The sequence below is a fragment of the Bufo bufo genome, chromosome 6 (assembly GCF_905171765.1).
Source record: "Bufo bufo chromosome 6, aBufBuf1.1, whole genome shotgun sequence".
NCBI lineage: Eukaryota > Metazoa > Chordata > Amphibia > Anura > Bufonidae > Bufo > Bufo bufo.
The window spans coordinates 369,617,769-369,635,704 of NC_053394.1; the positions used below are offsets into that span (position 1 = coordinate 369,617,769).

Consider the following 17,936-nt stretch of genomic DNA (forward strand, 5'->3'; position numbering starts at 1 on the left):
ATTATTTTTACCAGTGAAACCAATATAACATCTCAACATTCACAAATATACATTTGTTCAAAAACAAAACAAAAACAAATCAGTGACCAATATAGCCACCTTTCTTTGCAAGGACACTCAAAAGCCTGCCATTTATGGATTCTGTCAGTGTTTTGATCTGTTCACCATCAACATTGCGTGCAGCAGCAACCACAGCCCTCCCAGACACTGTTCAGAGAGGGTGTACTGTTTTCCCTCCTTGTAAATCTCACATTTGATGATGGACCACAGGTTCTCAATGGGGTTTCAGATCAGGTGAACAAGGAGGCCATGTCATTAGATTTTCTTCTTTTATACCCTTTCTTGCCAGCTACGCTGTGGAGTACTTGGACGCGTGTGATGGGAGCATTGTCCTGCATGAAAATCATTTTTTCTTGAAGGATGCAGACTTCTTCCTGTACCACTGCTTGAAGAAGGTGTCTTCCAGAAACTGGCAGTAGAACTGGGAGTTGAGCTTGACTCCATCCTCAACCCGAAAAGGCCCCACAAGCTCATCTTTGATGATACCAGCCCAAACCAGTACTCCACCTCCACCTTGCTGGTGTCTGAGTCGGACTGGAGCTCTCTGGCCCTTTACCAATCCAGCCACGGGCCCATCCATCTGGCCCATCAAGACTCACTCTCATTTCATCAGTCCATAAAACCTTAGAAAAATCAGTCTTGAGATATTTCTTGGCCCAGTCTTGACGTTTCAGCTTGTGTGTCTTGTTCAGTGTGGTCGTCTTTCAGCCTTTCTTACCTTGGCCATGTCTCTGAGTATTGCACACCTTGTGCTTTTGGGCACTCCAGTGATGTTGCAGCTCTGAAATATGGCCAAACTGGTGGCAAGTGGCATCTTGGCAGCTGCACGCTTGACTTTTCTCAGTTCATGGGCAGTTATTTTGCGCCTTGGTTTTTCCACACGCTTCTTGCGACCCTGTTGACTATTTTGAATGAAACGCTTGATTGTTCGATGATCACGCTTCAGAAGCTTTGCAATTTTAAGAGTGCTGCATCCCTCTGCAAGATATCTCACTATTTTTGACTTTTCTGAGCCTGTCAAGTCCTTCTTTTGACCCATTTTGCCAAAGGAAAGGAAGTTGCCTAATAATTATGCACACCTGATATAGGGTGTTGATGTCATTAGACCACACCCCTTCTCATTACAGAGATGCACATCACCTAATATGCTTAATTGTAGTAGGCTTTCGAGCCTATACAGCTTGGAGTAAGACAACATGCATAAAGAGGATGATGTGGTCAAAATACTCATTTGCCTAATAATTCTGTACAGGGTGTACAAGTGTCAATTCCCCTTCGTGATCGTTACCTTGTTGTGGTGAAGGGGGCTTGCATATCACAATGACGCGATCATCACCTCTATGAGTGTGTTGGCAATGTTGTTACACCCCAGATGATAAGGGCCGTTGCTTCATTATGATCAGGACCAAAAGCGATCGGCTGGATAATTTTTCATAGAAAAAACATACACTTTTTTATATATTTTTTTTAAGTTGTATGGGTGGGTTTTAATACATAAAATAAAAAAATCATAATAAAGTCTCTTAATAGTTTATTAGAAATAATGCAGACAATTTTAAAAAATCCCCATCAATTCCAATACAAAGCAAGTACAAAGCTCAGAACTAAATTATTCCAGGATTTCGTAATGGTTCGTTAATTCGACAATGGTTAATCAATTCGACACACGTCCCTGGATAGGGGATGTAACAGGGATTAAACTGATAGGGAATAGTACTAGTTAAGACACCACTCATATAGGGTGTCACAGCACATTGCTCCGTGCACGCGCAGTGCCCCAACTTGGGACTGAGTAAGAGGATCGACCAAGCTGCTTTTTCCATCTCCCGGTTTCCTAAAATCAATTCATTTTGGTGTATCAGAATTTGGTCTGTCACTGTGAAGGCAGTCGAAGGTACCCGGCCTAAATTTTTTTTCACAAAAGGCAATCCCACCCTGATATGGGACGTAACAGGGATTAAACTGATGAGAATAGTACTACAGAAAATAGCACTCATATCGGGTGTGACAGTAAATTGCACGGCGCAGACGCAGTGACCGTCGCGTGGATTCAAACAAAGAGGAGGGAGCCAGCATTTTTTTAACCATCTCCCCGTTCGAAAAATCTATTTAATAAATTGACCCCAGATTTGGGACGTAACAGGGATTAAACTGGTGAGAAGAGAGAACTACAGAAAATACCACTCATATCGGGTGGGGCAGTAAATTGCACGGCGCAGACACAGTGACCGTGGCGTGGATAAAAACAAAGGGGATGGAGCCAGCATTTATTTTAACCATCTCCCCGTTCAAAAAATCTATTTAATAAATTTACCCCAGATTGGGGACGTAACAGGGATTAAACTGATGAGAAGAGAGAACTACAGAAAATACCACTCATATCGGGTGGGGCAGTAAATTGCACGGCGCAGACACAGTGACCGTGGCGTGGATTCAAACAAAGGGGAGGGAGCCAGCATTTTTTTTAACCATCTCCCCGTTCAAAAAATCTATTTAATAAATTGACCCCAAATTGGGGATGTAACAGGATTAAACTGATGAGAATAGTACTACAGAAAATACCACTCATATCGGGTGGAGCAGTAAATTGCACGGCGCAGACGCAGTGACCGTGGCGTGGATTCAAACAAAGGGGAGGGAGCCAGCATTTTTTTAAACCATCTCCCCGTTCGAAAAATCTATTTAATAAATTGACCCCAGATTGGGGACGTAACATGGATTAAACTGATGAGAAGAGAGAACTACAGAAAATACCACTCATATCGGGTGGGGCAGTAAATTGCACGGTGCAGACGCAGTGACCGTGGTGTGGGATTCAAACAAAGGGGAGGGAGCCAGCATTTTTTTTAACCATCTCCCCGTTCAAAACATCTATTTAATAAATTGACCCCAGATTGGGGATGTAACAGGGATTAAACTGATGAGAAGAGAGAACTACAGAAAATACCACTCATATCCGGTGGGGCAGTAAATTGCACGGTGCAGACGCAGTGACCGTGGTGTGGATTCAAACAAAGGGGAGGGAGCCAGCATTTTTTTTAACCATCTCCCCGTTCAAAACATCTATTTAATAAATTGACCCCAAATTGGGGATGTAACAGGGATTAAACTGATGAGAATAGTACAGAAAATACCACTCATATCGGGTGGAGCAGTAAATTGCACGGCGCAGACGCAGTGACCGTGGCGTGGATTCAAACAAAGGGGAGGGAGCCAGCATTTTTTTTAAACCATCTCCCCGTTCGAAAAATCTATTTAATAAATTGACCCCAGATTGGGGACGTAACAGGGATTAAACTTGATGAGAAGAGAGAACTACAGAAAATACCACTCATATCGGGTGGGGAAGTAAATTGCACGGCACAGACGCAGTGACCGTGGATTCAAACAAAGGGGAGGGGAGCCAGCGTTTTTTAACCATCTCCCCTTCGAACAATCTATTCAATTCACCTTTCGGGGACCCTTGGTGTTGTTACTTGCTGGGTGAGGAAGAAACCTTCAATGACATCAACGGAACATTACTAAGCTTGGTATCCAACCTTGAACAAATGGGGAGTTTGCGGTTGGGCAAATGGAACTGTTTGCGGTTTGTTTGCGGTGCATTAAAAGAGGAGTTTGGTCTGTCAATGTCTGTGAAGCGGGCGCAACCCTTACACTACCTGATCGATACAACATACATACTGATCGTATACACACACTGGATGTTTTAAACCATGTGTTCAAAAAAAATTTGGATTGTTAGGTGATTATGCCCTTTATGGATTGAAGTCCAACTCTGCGTCAACTACATAATTTTCCATGGGAGTTTTGCCATGATCCCTCCGGCATGCCACAGTCCAGGTGTTAGTCCCCTTGAATCAACTTTTCCATCACTACTGTGGCTAGAAAGAGTCCCTGTGGGTTTTAAAATTTGCCTGCCTATTGAAGTCTTGGCGGTTCGCCCGGTTCGCCCGTTCGCGAACATTTGCAGAAATTCGTGTTAGGCGTTCCCGAACGAAAAATTTTATGTTCGCGACATCACTAGCGGCAGGTGGTGGAAAGGGCTTGGATGTGCAGTCGGAAGGAGAGGGCAGAATCCAAGGTCACTCCAAGGCAGCGGACTTGGTTGACCGGGGAGAGTGTGCATCCAGTGATCGTGATAGATAGGTCTGTTGGGTGGGTTGAGCAAGATGGGGGAAAGATGATGAATTCTGTTTTATCCATGTTAAGTTTTAGAAAGCGAGAGGAGAAGAAGGATGATATAGCAGATAGACATTGTGGGATTCTGGATAATAAGGTGGTGATGTCTGGACCAGAGAGGTAGATTTGTGTGTCGTCAGCATAAGAGTGATACTGAAAGCCATGGGACTCTATCAGATGTCCCAGGCCAAAAGTGTAAATAGAGAAGAGCAGGGGTCCTAGGACAGAGCCTTGCGGGACACCAACAGAGAGGGAATGAGACGAGGAGGTGGTGTGAGAGTGGGAGACGCTAAACGTCCGGTCTGTGAGGTATGATGTGATCCAGGAGAGGGCCAGATCAGTGATTCCAAGAGATGAGAGAGTTTTTAACAGAAGGAAGTGGTTGACAGTGTCAAAGGCAGAGGGGTTCTTTCCTTAGATTGAGACCCTGAGGATATCTGGTATTCAGTCTTTATATCCAATATGCCTCCTGCTGCAACGACAGTATATCTTTTCCAGACATCTTACAGAACTGAAGATGTCCATAGCAGAGTTAGGGAATTTATTTTATTTATTAATTCTTTCAGGTACAATAAAAACTGGCAACGTGGATGTGAACAGAGCCTAACTACAAAGAATCACACGCATCAATCAGTACAATGTTTTGAACACACAATGTCTTTTCTGTCTGGAGCCTATGAGAGTAGTAGCCTCCATCCACGTTAAGGCGGGATCCGGTGATCATGGCGCTTTGTCACTGAGCAGGAACAGGATGGAATTAGTGACATCATCAACCTCTGGGGAAAAAACATATATTGTAAGAGGTAGAGGCAAGTACTGAAAAGATCCAGTAGATACGGTTTAATTATAGAGGTATTACAGTTTTATTTATTACATTTATTTATTTAGAGAATAGGACATTGAATAATTTTCTAATATACATCTGTTTTGTTCCCAGACTTTTAATATATCTGCACAGTAATGTCTCGCTAAAGAAAAAAAAAAATGCTACGGCCCATTTAAGTCCTGTAAAATGCATCCATAGGAGAACTGAATAGGACTAAACAAGGTGTTGGTCATGTGACCCTCGCCAATATAATGTGACCTAGCTTTTTGTTAACTGTTAGGTATCTATAGTAGTGTACTGAGAAGCAGAACATATACAGTATATACAGTGTTATTACCACGTTCCCGTGACAAGTGGCAGGAGATCGGTGAGACTGGCAACACGTGGTTTGATCTGACAGGTTTTCCTTGTGGATCAATAGGCGCCTGTGTTGTTTCTGGTAAGGCCACACCCCTTGCCTCAGGTGTTGCTAATGTGGTCATTTAACCTTCCTTATTTATTGTTGCTTCTCCCACAATGCTGTGCGGTTTATAGTTTCAGTTTCAGTTGTGGATTGCTGGTGTGTGGATCTCGGCGGAGTTCCTGGTGCTTCCTTAGCCCCTTTGAAGTTAAGTCTTTCCTTTCCCTTTTTGTATTTTGTTTGGGTTCTGTGTGTTGCATTTCCCTATTATTTGAATTAGGCCTGAAGGAGACTCCTGTTCGTCCTTACTTTTGAGGAACAGGTAGTCTTGTCCCTGCCATTAGTACCAGGGTCCTATAGGGCTAGATAGGACTGTAGATTTCCTGCATATGAACACACCTACCTCTGGGGTCTGTTCATACTGGTAGTCAGTCAGGATTTTGGTTAGAATTTTACTAGGAGGTGTCCATCTTCCTTCCCTAGTTCTCAGGCCTGATTCCCTGTTCCCCCTTCCCTCTTATACTTGGTGTGTGTTTCCCTACCACACCGAAGCGTGACAGTAGCATCTTATCATGTCTGTCAGTATCTGTGTAGAAGCAGATGTCTTTATGTATTTTTTTACACTAAACTTTATTAACAACATAACATCACCTAGAGACAGGCAGCCATTTTACAAATCACCTAGAGACAGCCATGCAACTACATACAGTGATGTAGTTACTGTAATAATCCCAGTAAAAATTATTATTCCACCACGAGTCTTATTTATCACATGGATGTGTCCTGTTCATACAGCAGACTCCAGTGTCTAATGTCTGCGATCGGTGGTAATGCCAACTGCGGACATCCAACCCCTCAGATGCCATGGTGAAATGTGACCACATCACCTGAGAGGGATAAAAGAGCGGAGATCGGGGAAATTGTTCTATGCATGTAATGAGCTAGAGCCTTTACATATCAGGCCAGTTCTATATAGACTAATGGAGCAAATTATATTATTCTATACAAATTGCACTCTGATGATTGCAAGTTGGAGTCCACCTGGGGACATGAAAAAGTAAAGTCACTTTAGTTCGCAAAAAATAAATAAAAAGAGATCAAAAAGTCATACACATCTCAAAATGAGCTCTCACACGTAGACATAACCATAAAAATGTTATCAGGGTCAGAATAGGCAATGACAAAAAAAAAAATTTTCCAAAGTTTTTTTCAGCATTAAAACACAAGAAAAACTAAACAAGTGTGGTATCACCGTACTGACCTGGAGGATGAAGAGCACAGGTCAGTTTTACCACACAGTGAACTCCATAAAAAAAAAACCCATGTTGGCGGAATTTCATTTTCTTTCCAATTCCACCACATTAGGAATTTTTTCCAGCTTCCCTGTACATTGTATGCCCTATTAAATGATTGCATTAGAAAGTACAACTTGTCCACAAAAACAAGCCTTCATAGCTATGTGAATGAAAAAAAAAAAACGTATGGCTCCGGAAAAGCACGGACCGAAAATTAAAAACGCAAAAATGGAAAATCCCTGCATCAGGAAGGGGTTAAAGGAACATTTCAAATTTAAATAGGTTATTGGATACAGTTCAGGAGTGGGGTTCAATGCTCACAAACGCCTTCTGTGCTTTTTGCAGATGTCTATAAGGCCTTATGCATATGGCCGTGTCAGTATTTTGGTCCGCAAAAAAATGGATCCGCAAAATAAAAAATGCCTTCTGTGTGCATTGCACATTTTTCTTACCTCCATCAATAGAAAGTACAATTTTCTTCTGCTATACAGTCAAGAATAGGGCATGTGCTATAAAAACATATAGAATAAAAAAAAAACCCACAAAAAAGACTTATGTGTGCATGGCCCCATAGAAATAACAATAGTCCTTGAGCCCTAACCTGGAATCTACATACAATCATGGCCCATTGGTTTTTAGAATTGCTGGAGGTTTCAGACTCTTCACAATACTATGTTCCAGGTGGAGGTGAACTCCTCTTTGAAGGGAACTTGTCAGTACAGTTTAGGCCACCATTGCCTTCACTAAAAACACCCATACAGGATTGTTTGATGTCTCTGGTGCACATATATATTTCAACCTGAGGGCACACCCCTCAGCTCCATTGGAGCACTGCGCATACCAGAGGTCAGGGCTAGAATATAAAGGCAACATCCAGAGCACCCCATTGTTCCACACTGCATGACTGTGACGAATTGATGATTAAAGTGTCACCAACTTTTCAACAAACAGTGGGTGTACATACTGCACACAGAAAGTAGAGGAGAATCTGCTTCCTAACATTCTCTTACTCATTCAGAACCAGTCTCAATATCATGGAGGACATTACAGAGAAAAGCTGACCTATATGTTTGTGAATTTTGCACTTGTCGTGAGATAGAAACTTTCTATGTAGCTGCACAGACGAGGCTAAAGATGATTTCTTTTTCAACCAGTTTTTTTTTCAGAGCTGAAGTTGGTTTCTTATTCATCATTTTCTTATTCACGCAAAAGTGTAGAGAGGGCTCACCTACTGTTCAAGAAAGGAGTGGGTGCACCCAGGGGCGTAGCTAGAAATGCATGGGCCCCATAGCAAAAAAAAATTATGGCCCCCCCCCCCTCTGTGCCATCCACAGATCCCCCTCCCCTAATAGTGCCATCCACAGATCCCCCTCCCCTAAATAGTGCCATCACAGATCCCCCTCCCCTAAATAGTGCCATCCACAGATCCCCCTCCCCTAAATAGTGCCATCCACAGATCCCCCCTCCCCTAAATAGTGCCATCCACAGATCCCCCCTCCCCTAAATAGTGCCATCCACAGATCCCCCCTCCCCTAAATAGTGCCATCCACAGATCCCCCTCCCCTAAATAGTGCCATCCACAGATCCCCCCTCCCCTAAATAGTGCCATCCACAGATCCCCCTCCCCTAAATAGTGCCATCAACAGATCCCCCTCCCCTAAATAGTGCCATACACAGATCCCCCCTCCCCTAAATAGTGCCATCCACAGATCCCCCCTCCCCTAAATAGTGCTATCCACAGATCCCCCCCTCCCCTAAATAGTGCCATCCACAGATCCCCCCTCCCCTAAATAGTGCCATCCACAGATCCCCCTCCCCTAAATAGTGCCATCCACAGATCCCCCCTCCCCTAAATAGTGCCATCCACAGTTCCCCCTCCCCTAAATAGTGCCATACACAGATCCCCCCCCCCTAAATAGTGCCATCAACAGATCACCCCTCCCCTAAATAGTGCCATCCACAGATCCCCCTCCCCTAAACAGTGCCATACACAGATCCCCCTCCCCTAAATAGTGCCATCAACAGATCACCCCTCCCCTAAATAGTGCCATCCACAGATCCCCCTCCCCTAAACAGTGCCATACACAGATCCCTCTCCCCTAAATAGTGCCATCCACAGATCCCTCTCCCCTAAATAGTGCCATCCACAGATCCCTCTCCCCTAAATGGTGCCATCCACAGATCCCCCTCCCCTAAATAGTGCCATACACAGATCCCCCTCCCCTAAATAGTGCCATCAACAGATCCCCCCTCCCCTAAATAGTGCCATCCACAGATCCCCCCCTCCCCTAAATAGTGCCATCAACAGATCCCCCCTCCCCTAAATAGTGCCATCCACAGATCCCTCTCCCCTAAATAGTGCCATCCACAGATCCCTCTCCCCTAAATAGTGCCATCCACAGATCCCTCTCCCCTAAATAGTGCCATCCACAGATCCCCCCTCCCCTAAATAGTGCCATCCACAGTGCCATCCACACTCCCCTAAATAGTGCCATACACAGATCCCCCTCCCCTGAACAGTGCCATCCACAGTATCAGGTGCCTCTCTCTCCCCCCCCCACGTGCCAGTATCAGGTGCCAACCCCCCCCCCCCCAGGTGCCAGTATCAGGTCAGGTGCCAACCCCCCTCCCCCCATGTGCCAGTATCAAGTGCCCCCCCCCCCCGCTCCCCCCATGGCAGTAACAGTCGGGTATTAAAAAAATAAATAATAAACACTTCTACTTACCTCCATGTCAGCGATGCAGCCTCTTCCTGTGTCCCTCCCTGTATGTCCATATATGGAGTCACTGCTTGTATTTCAGAAAAGGTTTCTGCTGGGATTCGAACCCACGACCTTCTGTATCAGAGGCAGAGCACCTACCCTCAAGACCATAACAGCTGCCTTGCTGCTGACTGAAAAATTATGAGACTTCTACTGTTATAGCTGGCTAAGTGTACATCTATACACATAGCTGCTCATATATAGAGATATAGCAGAGCTGAGTGTGCTGGGATAGCGTTGTCTGTTCACATATGCAGGGTTACCTTTCACCAGGAAATAACGGACTCAGCACAAATAGACGGATATCCAGCTTTTCTTTACAACAGACTGCAGGTTCACCGATCCCTTCCTTAAAGCGCTTGTTCGTCTTCGGTTCTATATTTTTAAATCATGGGATTGATTACCCAATCAATCCCATGATTTAAGAATATAGAACCGAAGACGAACAAGCGCTTTAAGGAAGGGATCGGTGAACCTGCAGTCTGTTGTAAAGAAAAGCTGGATATCCGTCTATTTGTGCTGAGTCCGTTATTTCCTGGTGAAAGGTAACCCTGCATATGTGAACAGACAACGCAGAAGGTATTTACCTCCAGGTGACCTCTGAGACGGTACAGCTAACTACAACCACCGAGGATCCCGCAAGTTTTCTTCAAAGTTTTCTTCAAAAGTTTTCTTCAAAATATTTTTTGCCGCAATTGAATACCGCAGCCTCCAAAAAAACTTTCACTACACGTGGGACGCCACAAGTGATATGGAAATTGGCATTATCTAAAACAGTGAGTAAAACCACTTCGGTACAGTTTAACCTGCGCTTTATTTGCGGTATTACCGCGATCAAGTGGTAGTCTACACAAATACAAGTGACTCTCATTAATTTCTACTCCTGGATTGAACTTTCTTTTGGGACATTACATTGGAGTTATTAACCCTCAAGATAGTTTGCAATTTTTACTCTGGGACATTGTATCTGAGTTATTAACCCTTTAGTATAATTGCAAGTTTACAGTCCAGTTGAACATATTTTCTGTTCATATCTCAGCTGACCATAGCATTGATATCCATATTTTTTTAAGAATTTTATAGTAATAAATTATATGTTTTAGCAACTTTTATTGTATATGTCATAAATATTATATGTTATAATAAATAAAATTCTTGTACCAATTATCCGTGTGACATCAAATGGTGGTGTGCCCTACTATTTTTAAATTTTCTTATTCACGTCATTTGTATTTTTGTTTTTTTATGAATTTTGAAGAGACTTTATCACCAGTAATAAAAATAAAAAGTTGCAGTGAGCTGTCCTAAAGGGAAATGAGTTGAAAGTGGCATTAAAATGGAAATGACTGGCACACAAATGGTCATCAAAGTACAGACAAAAAGTGTGATTTAAAGGGTTAAATTAGTTATTCGGGTCTGTGATCTTGCACTGCCAACATACAGAGGGTGGTGACTCGCATGCAGTTAAAGGGGTTTTCCGAGATTTTTTTTACTAATGACTAGGGTTGAGTGAACCCGTGGATGTTCGGGTTCAACAGATTCAGCTGAATTTTGGTTTAAAGTTAATTTCGGGTACCCAAACTTGACCTCTAACCTGAACCCCATAGAAGTCAATGGTGACCCGAACTTTGGTGCTGTAAAATGGCTGTAAATTAGTCATAGAAAGGACTAGAGGGCTGCAAAAGGAATCGAAATGGGAGTAAGAGCAGCAATATTGCCCTGCAAACAAATGTGGATAGAGAAATGACTTAAAGTAACATAGAATAGAAGAAAATAAAAAATTATAATCTCCAACTAGAGTAGGAGGGTGAGTAGGCGAAGGACGTGGTGGTGTAGGTGGAAGAGGCAGAGGAGGCAGTAGGCAACACTGTTTTTGTAGGGTTTTATTTTTAATTGTTCAATAAAAAAATAAAAAAATCTTTTAATTCTGTGTGTGACCTATAGCCATTTTTTGGGGTGCAGCTGGTATACTTCTCTACTCTGCCAATATAACAAATAATAATCTTGAACCGGGAGGTGGAGGTTCAAGGGGAGGAGGAGGTGGACATGGTGGTGAAGGTGGAAGAGGTGGAGGAGGTAGGCAACACTGTTTTGTGTTTTGTTCTTTATTTTAAAAAAATATGTTTTTTTCTTTCATTTTTTTGTTTGTTTTGGGAGGACCCAAAACATTGGGAAATGGCAAACAGAATGAACAAATTGCACTGGAGTTTAAAGGGGTTATCCCATGACTAATGTAAAAAATGAAAATCAGATAGTACATGACAACCTCTTTCTAACAAGGCTAGAACCAGCCCTGGACCTCATGGATCCAGAGATCTCCCCATTCATTGCTCTGCTAGATTTATATCAAGCTGACAGCTCAAGGAAAGTGTCTTTTCTTCTGCAGCTCAGGGGGCGTTTCTCAGCTCTCCCTATCACAGCTCAAGAGGCAGCAGAAGGATGAAACTGAGCATGTGCGGCCTTCTCAGTGAGCAGGTCAAAGAAATAAGAAAAAAAACAAGCAGCTGGTTGTGCTATACAGATACATTTTATTGAATAACTCAGTGGCTATGCGAAATTTTAAATAACATGTAATTACAAAAGGATTCAGATCCAGGTGCTGTGTTGTGCCTTTTCATAGGTAAATGCATTGATATCCAATTCATTATTGTCAAGATGGATCTTCATTGCCTTTAAGAGCCATGCTCGACTATAGTTACAATTTTGTATGTCTTGAGTAGGCCAAATTAAGGTCACACAAAGGTTTCTACTTCAGTGTTATTCTTCTAATGAATGTACCAGTCTGAGAAGAGGCCTCCTTGTCTACTTTTAAATTTATGACGGGAGATAAAGATGAACTCTATGCAGCTGGTGATAATTACCTATACAATTAGGCATTTATTAATGAAGCAAAATATATAATATGTATGTATTCATTTAATGAGCCTTAGTTAGTCCTTAGCATAAGACAATCAGTAGGACATATATATATATATTTGTTTATATTATATTGTTATATGTTACGAAGACAACATGTATCCAGTATATTGTATATATTTCTCCTTAGAAGAGTGTCTGTGAAGATGTGTGTTTTGTAACAATTAATCACATCTTTGGTATGACAGAGGAGGTACTGATATCTCTGAGAGAAAACAAGTTATTTATGATCCATAAATCAACAGTGTGAAAAACATTAAGTGAGACGCCTATAGGTCTGTCTCTAATTGCTACAAGTGTCAGAATTAATCCCTATGGCTTTGAATTAAAGCTTCTAAGGTCAAAATGTATATTCAGACTTATATAAGTTAACCCTTTATACTATGATGCAGATAGCTTATACAGCAGTGCCACCTAGGTACCAGTAGGTGACATTACAACAGTAGCAAAAATGCATTCTGGGTAAGGTTATGATGGCACATTTTATCAATGGTCACGCCCATCCGACAATGATTGGAAAGTTCCAAACTAGGAAGGTGTGTTTAACTGATAAGTTTGTGATCATAAGCCATACACAGGAGAGAAAGAGAAGGTAGAAGGAAGGAGAGGAGAAAAGGAGAGAGGAGACAAGTAAAGGTCTCTAGAAGGGTTTATCAAGATGAAAGCCATGGTGAGATGTGCTATGATGGACCACCCAGCTTTCCTAGGAGCAGAAGTGAGATTCCTACTAGGACTTGGTAAGAGACACAGAAAATGATATTTCATTTTATTAAGACTAATTTGATAGTGTGGGTGAAATTATACCATCTAGATTGGCGAATAAATAAATGATTAAATTAATTGATCATCTCCATATTGAGATGTAGTCTTAGGATATTGTGAGGCTTCATTCTACCTGCAGAAGAATCAAGACTCATAATCTAGCAAAGCATTAAATGATTGCTTTTATATATGCATATACACTGCTCAAAAAAATAAAGGGAACACAAAAATAACACATCCTAGATCTGAGTTAATTAAATATTCTTCTGAAATACTTTGTTCTTTACATAGTTTAATGTGCTGACAACAAAATCACACAAAAATTAAAAATGGAAATCAAATTTTTCAACCCATGGAGGTCTGGATTTGGAGTCACACTCAAAATTAAAGTGGAAAAACACACTACAGGCTGATCCAACTTTGATGCAATGTCCTTAAAACAAGTCAAAATGAGGCTCAGTAGTGTGTGTGGCCTCCACGTGCCTGTATGATCTCCCTACAACGCCTGTGCATGCTCCTGATGAGATGGCAGACTGTCTCCTGAGGGATCTCCTCCCAGACCTGGACTAAAGCATCTGCCAACTACTGGACAGTCTGTGGTGCAACATGACGTTGGTGGATAGAGCGAGACATGATGTCCCAGATGTGCTCAATTGGATTCAGGTCTGGGGAACGGACGGGCCAGTCCATAGCATCAATGCCTTCGTCTTGCAGGAACTGCTGACACACTCCAGCCACATGAGGTCTAGCATTGTCTTGCATTAGGAGGAACCCAGGGCCAACCGCACCAGCATATGGTCTCACAAGGGGTCTGAGGATCTCATCTCGGTACCTAATGGCAGTCAGGCTACCTCTGGCGAGCACATGGAGGGCTGTGCGGCCCTCCAAAGAGATGCCACCCCACACCATTACTGACCCAATGCCAAACCGGTCATGCTGGAGGATGTTGCAGGCAGCAGAACGTTCTCCACGGTGTCTCAAGACTCTGTCACATCTGTCACATGTGCTCAGTATGAACCTGCTTTCATCTGTGAAGAGCACAGGGCGCCAGTGGCGAATTTGCCAATCTTGGTGTTCTCTGGCAAATGCCAAACGTCTGTCACGGCTGAGGATGGGGAAAACCCTCAGCCGTGTGGTATCAACAGATGGAGTGGTCGCTGCGCGGCCAGGACAACAGGATTAGGGAGCTGGTGACCTCCTAATCGCATCCCTAACCTGACCCTGACTCCTAGCTACATGAGCCGACCTTGATGGTAGGAGGGCTCATGCTCCGGAACCTAGAAGTCCCTGCTAGCCCTCAAGATGGCCCTAAACTAGGAGCTGGGTAGACAGCCCGTTCCTCCTGGACACGAAGGAACAGGAGTCTAAAGTGGCCAAGTAACACAGACAAGGAAACATAAACAGACATATGGCAGTGACAGGTAAGTGAGCCTAGTACTACACTTACCTGCCACAGACACACAACCTGGAACCCAAGTGCTGCTGTCCACAAACACCAAAGACAGAGCACACCACACACATCACAGGAAACCAGGAAACCATATGCTGCAATAAGAAACGACCAAACAAACATCTACCACACACCATACATGAAGTAAACACACAACCTCATAAACATAGAGAATCAACATTTATGACCACAAGGGTGGCCCTCACTGGCAGATGGAAATGTGACCAGGAGAGTTCCTCCAGCTTACAACAAGGCTGGAGTACCCCTCAGACATCAGGTCTAAACTGAGGCTTTATAGCCCATGCAGCCACACCCACAAATGGACACACCCAGTGCACACACACTAGGAAGGAGGTTAACCCTTCCAACACCAGGGAAGGGAAAACACCACTTAAAGGGGACGTGCACACAATAACATAAAACACAGTGCACACATACACACAAAACCGCATGCACAACATAGCAAGCTGCAATGGCACAGCTCAGACTGCTACGCTGCCACATACATACTGTTGCCAGCGGCAACCACAGGTGAGGCAAATACCACAGCCCTCACCTGTGATTGACAACCAAAGTAAACCGCTGACAACCGCATGCGGTTCAGGAGTCACGGTCATAGCCATGGCCGTGACAACGTCCTGCACGGTGTTGGGCTGTAAGCACAACCCCCACCTGTGGACGTCGGGCCCTCATATTACCCTCATGGAGTCTGTTTCTGACCGTTTGAGCAGACACATGCACATTTGTGACCTGCTGGAGGTCATTTTAGAGGGCTCTGGCAGTGCTCCTCCTGTTCCTCCTTGCACAAAGGCGGAGGTAGCGGTCCTGCTGCTGGGTTGTTGCCCTCCTACGGCCTCCTCCACGTCTCCTGATGTACTGGCCTGTCTCCTGGTAGCGCCTCCATGCTCTGGACACTACGCTGACAGACACCGCAAACCTTCTTGCCACAGCTCGCATTGATGTGCCATCCTGGATAAGCTGCACTACCTGAGCCACTTGTGTGGGTTGTAGACTCCGTCTCATGCTACCACTAGAGTGAAAGCACCGCCAGCATTTAAAAGTGACCGAAACATCAGCCAGGAAGCATAGGAACTGAGAAGTGGTCTGTGCTCACCACCTGCAGAACCACTCCTTTATTGGGGATGTCTTGCTAATTGCCTATAATTTCCACCTGTTGTCTATCCCATTTGCACAACAGCATGTGAAATTGATTGTCACTCAGTGTTGCTTCCTAAGTGGACAGTTTGATTTCACAGAAGTGTGATTGACTTGGAGTTACATTGTGTTGTTTAAGTGTTCCCTTTATTTTTTTGAGCAGTGTATCTATATATATATATATATATATATAGAAGTTTGCCATACTATGGGTGAATAAACCGTGTATTTCACTATTATTTTGGAGTGCAGTCCGACTTCTTTTATCTCTATATATATATATATATATATTGATAGAACATTCTTCGCCAAGCTAAGTGATGGATTCCCACATGAAAGACTTGTTTCAAATCCTTTCCATGTAAGATCCTAGATCCCTGTTATTTGTCTTAATAGTCTTACCAAAGTCATATACGTGAAAATAGTCCAGGATGGGGCGGAAGGATATAATTGTCTCTTCTAAGTTATATCCTTGAATGGATTTGCCCATCTTGAAGTCATGTGATGTGTAGTTGGTTAGGGGGGGGGCGGAATGTATTTAGCATTCTATAATCATGTCTAGGATTAGACATGCCCATCCTGATATCATGAGGTTTTCTCTGAACAGAAGTAATGTATATAACTTATGTTCCTACTTTGACATCCTAACCTAATAATAGCTTGTGTATAATGTGACAAGTTATTTCCACTCACATGTATTGTTAAGCTGTAATGCTTTATATTAACGATATATATATTCATTTGCATGTATCATTGTGTTTATTTACTTATGTATGTTTATAATCTTGTAATCAATAAATCTGCATATTTTTATAATACCTGTGTATTATTGTATAATGCAGAACTACATTTTATCATTGACGTCATCTCACGTCAAAAAGAACTTATTTATCTGAGGAAATAGTCGGACTCAGATGTGAATTGTATCAATTAGGTTGTCTACAATTCACCAGGTCATGATTTTAAGAATTTATGACAAATTTTATAAATTACATTTTTTTATGGTTAATTATTTTTATGACCATAATTAATAATTCTTAATTGAATTATTACCCACCGACATAAATGGAGGCCTCAGTGAGATATGATTGATGAGATGACATATTAATGATAAATTGTCATGTATATTGTTGCTGGCATTAGAATGCTACAGCCAGATCACGTTTACAACCCTTATAAGGGCGTGGTATATATATAGTCAAAATTAATGTCCTGGTACTGAAGGGGTTAAGCCCATACCAGAACCGCAGATGAGTTGTTGCAGTAAAGTGTTATTACACGAATGCAACCAGTGCATGACATGTAAATCAAGTCAGGAGTTGTTTGTCTATGCTAAACACAATTTATGTTTTTGTATCGCCAGAAATTAATAGTAAATTGTCCCAAGATAGGGAACAGATGTAGGTCTCATTAGCCTAGGCGGTACAGGGTCCGGTTCTAGTCCTTTGTTTGACTCAGGAACCTTCCTATTAATTCCTGGCCAGTTAACTCTCATAGTTGGAGATTTACCCCCATATACAGGGAGGTTGAGTTTAGTAGCTCAGGGCATTACAGGATAATAGAGGAACTTTATACATAAAGTCTGACCCGATGTTATTGATAAATAGAATCTATAAGAGAACAGTTTTAAACAGATTAATTGCTATGTATGCTAATATAACAATGCTTTCCCATAGGATCCTAATGTACAATTTGCAATTGCCGCAGATATGATAATCCCCCAAGGGGGGAATTGTTTTTATCTCACTCTGATTAATCTTTTCAGATTTTTTAGTTTTATTTGTTTGTGAATTATTATTTTTAAGCAGAGTACCTAGAACCTGCTAATTTGTTTTGTAGTGAAAAGCGCAAAACTGTATTTAAACAGCTCTGTTAACTAACCCTAATTGCCTTAAAAAGTCTCCTAAGGGAGGGGTGAGGAGTAGTTTGCGATAACAGCAGACTACAGTATACTCCCAGGGGTCACAGAGCTGGGTCATGTAAACAATCAGTTTTCCTGCAGATGCTGTATGTCCCAACATTTTGCCCACCATCTTAAAGATGGGAGGGGGGAAAGAGCACATTCCTTAAGTTTAGATACATGTCATTGAAAAGGTCAGAGGTCGCAAAGCTGCGCTGCGAGCTGATTTCT

The 17,936-nt window shown here is 42.6% G+C and overlaps 1 protein-coding gene across 1 annotated transcript in view; it reads right to left on the reverse strand.

Moving 5' to 3' along the window:
• Window positions 1–4,780: 4,780 nt before the first annotated feature.
• The window catches only part of LOC121003693 (L-xylulose reductase-like), a 61,051-nt gene continuing 47,895 nt past the window's right edge, over window positions 4,781–17,936 (reverse strand). The window contains exon 8 of the mRNA XM_040435562.1: window positions 4,781–5,015. Coding sequence (XP_040291496.1) covers window positions 4,960–5,015 — 56 coding nt within the window. The 3' untranslated portion in view covers window positions 4,781–4,959. The remainder of the gene's footprint in view (window positions 5,016–17,936) is intronic.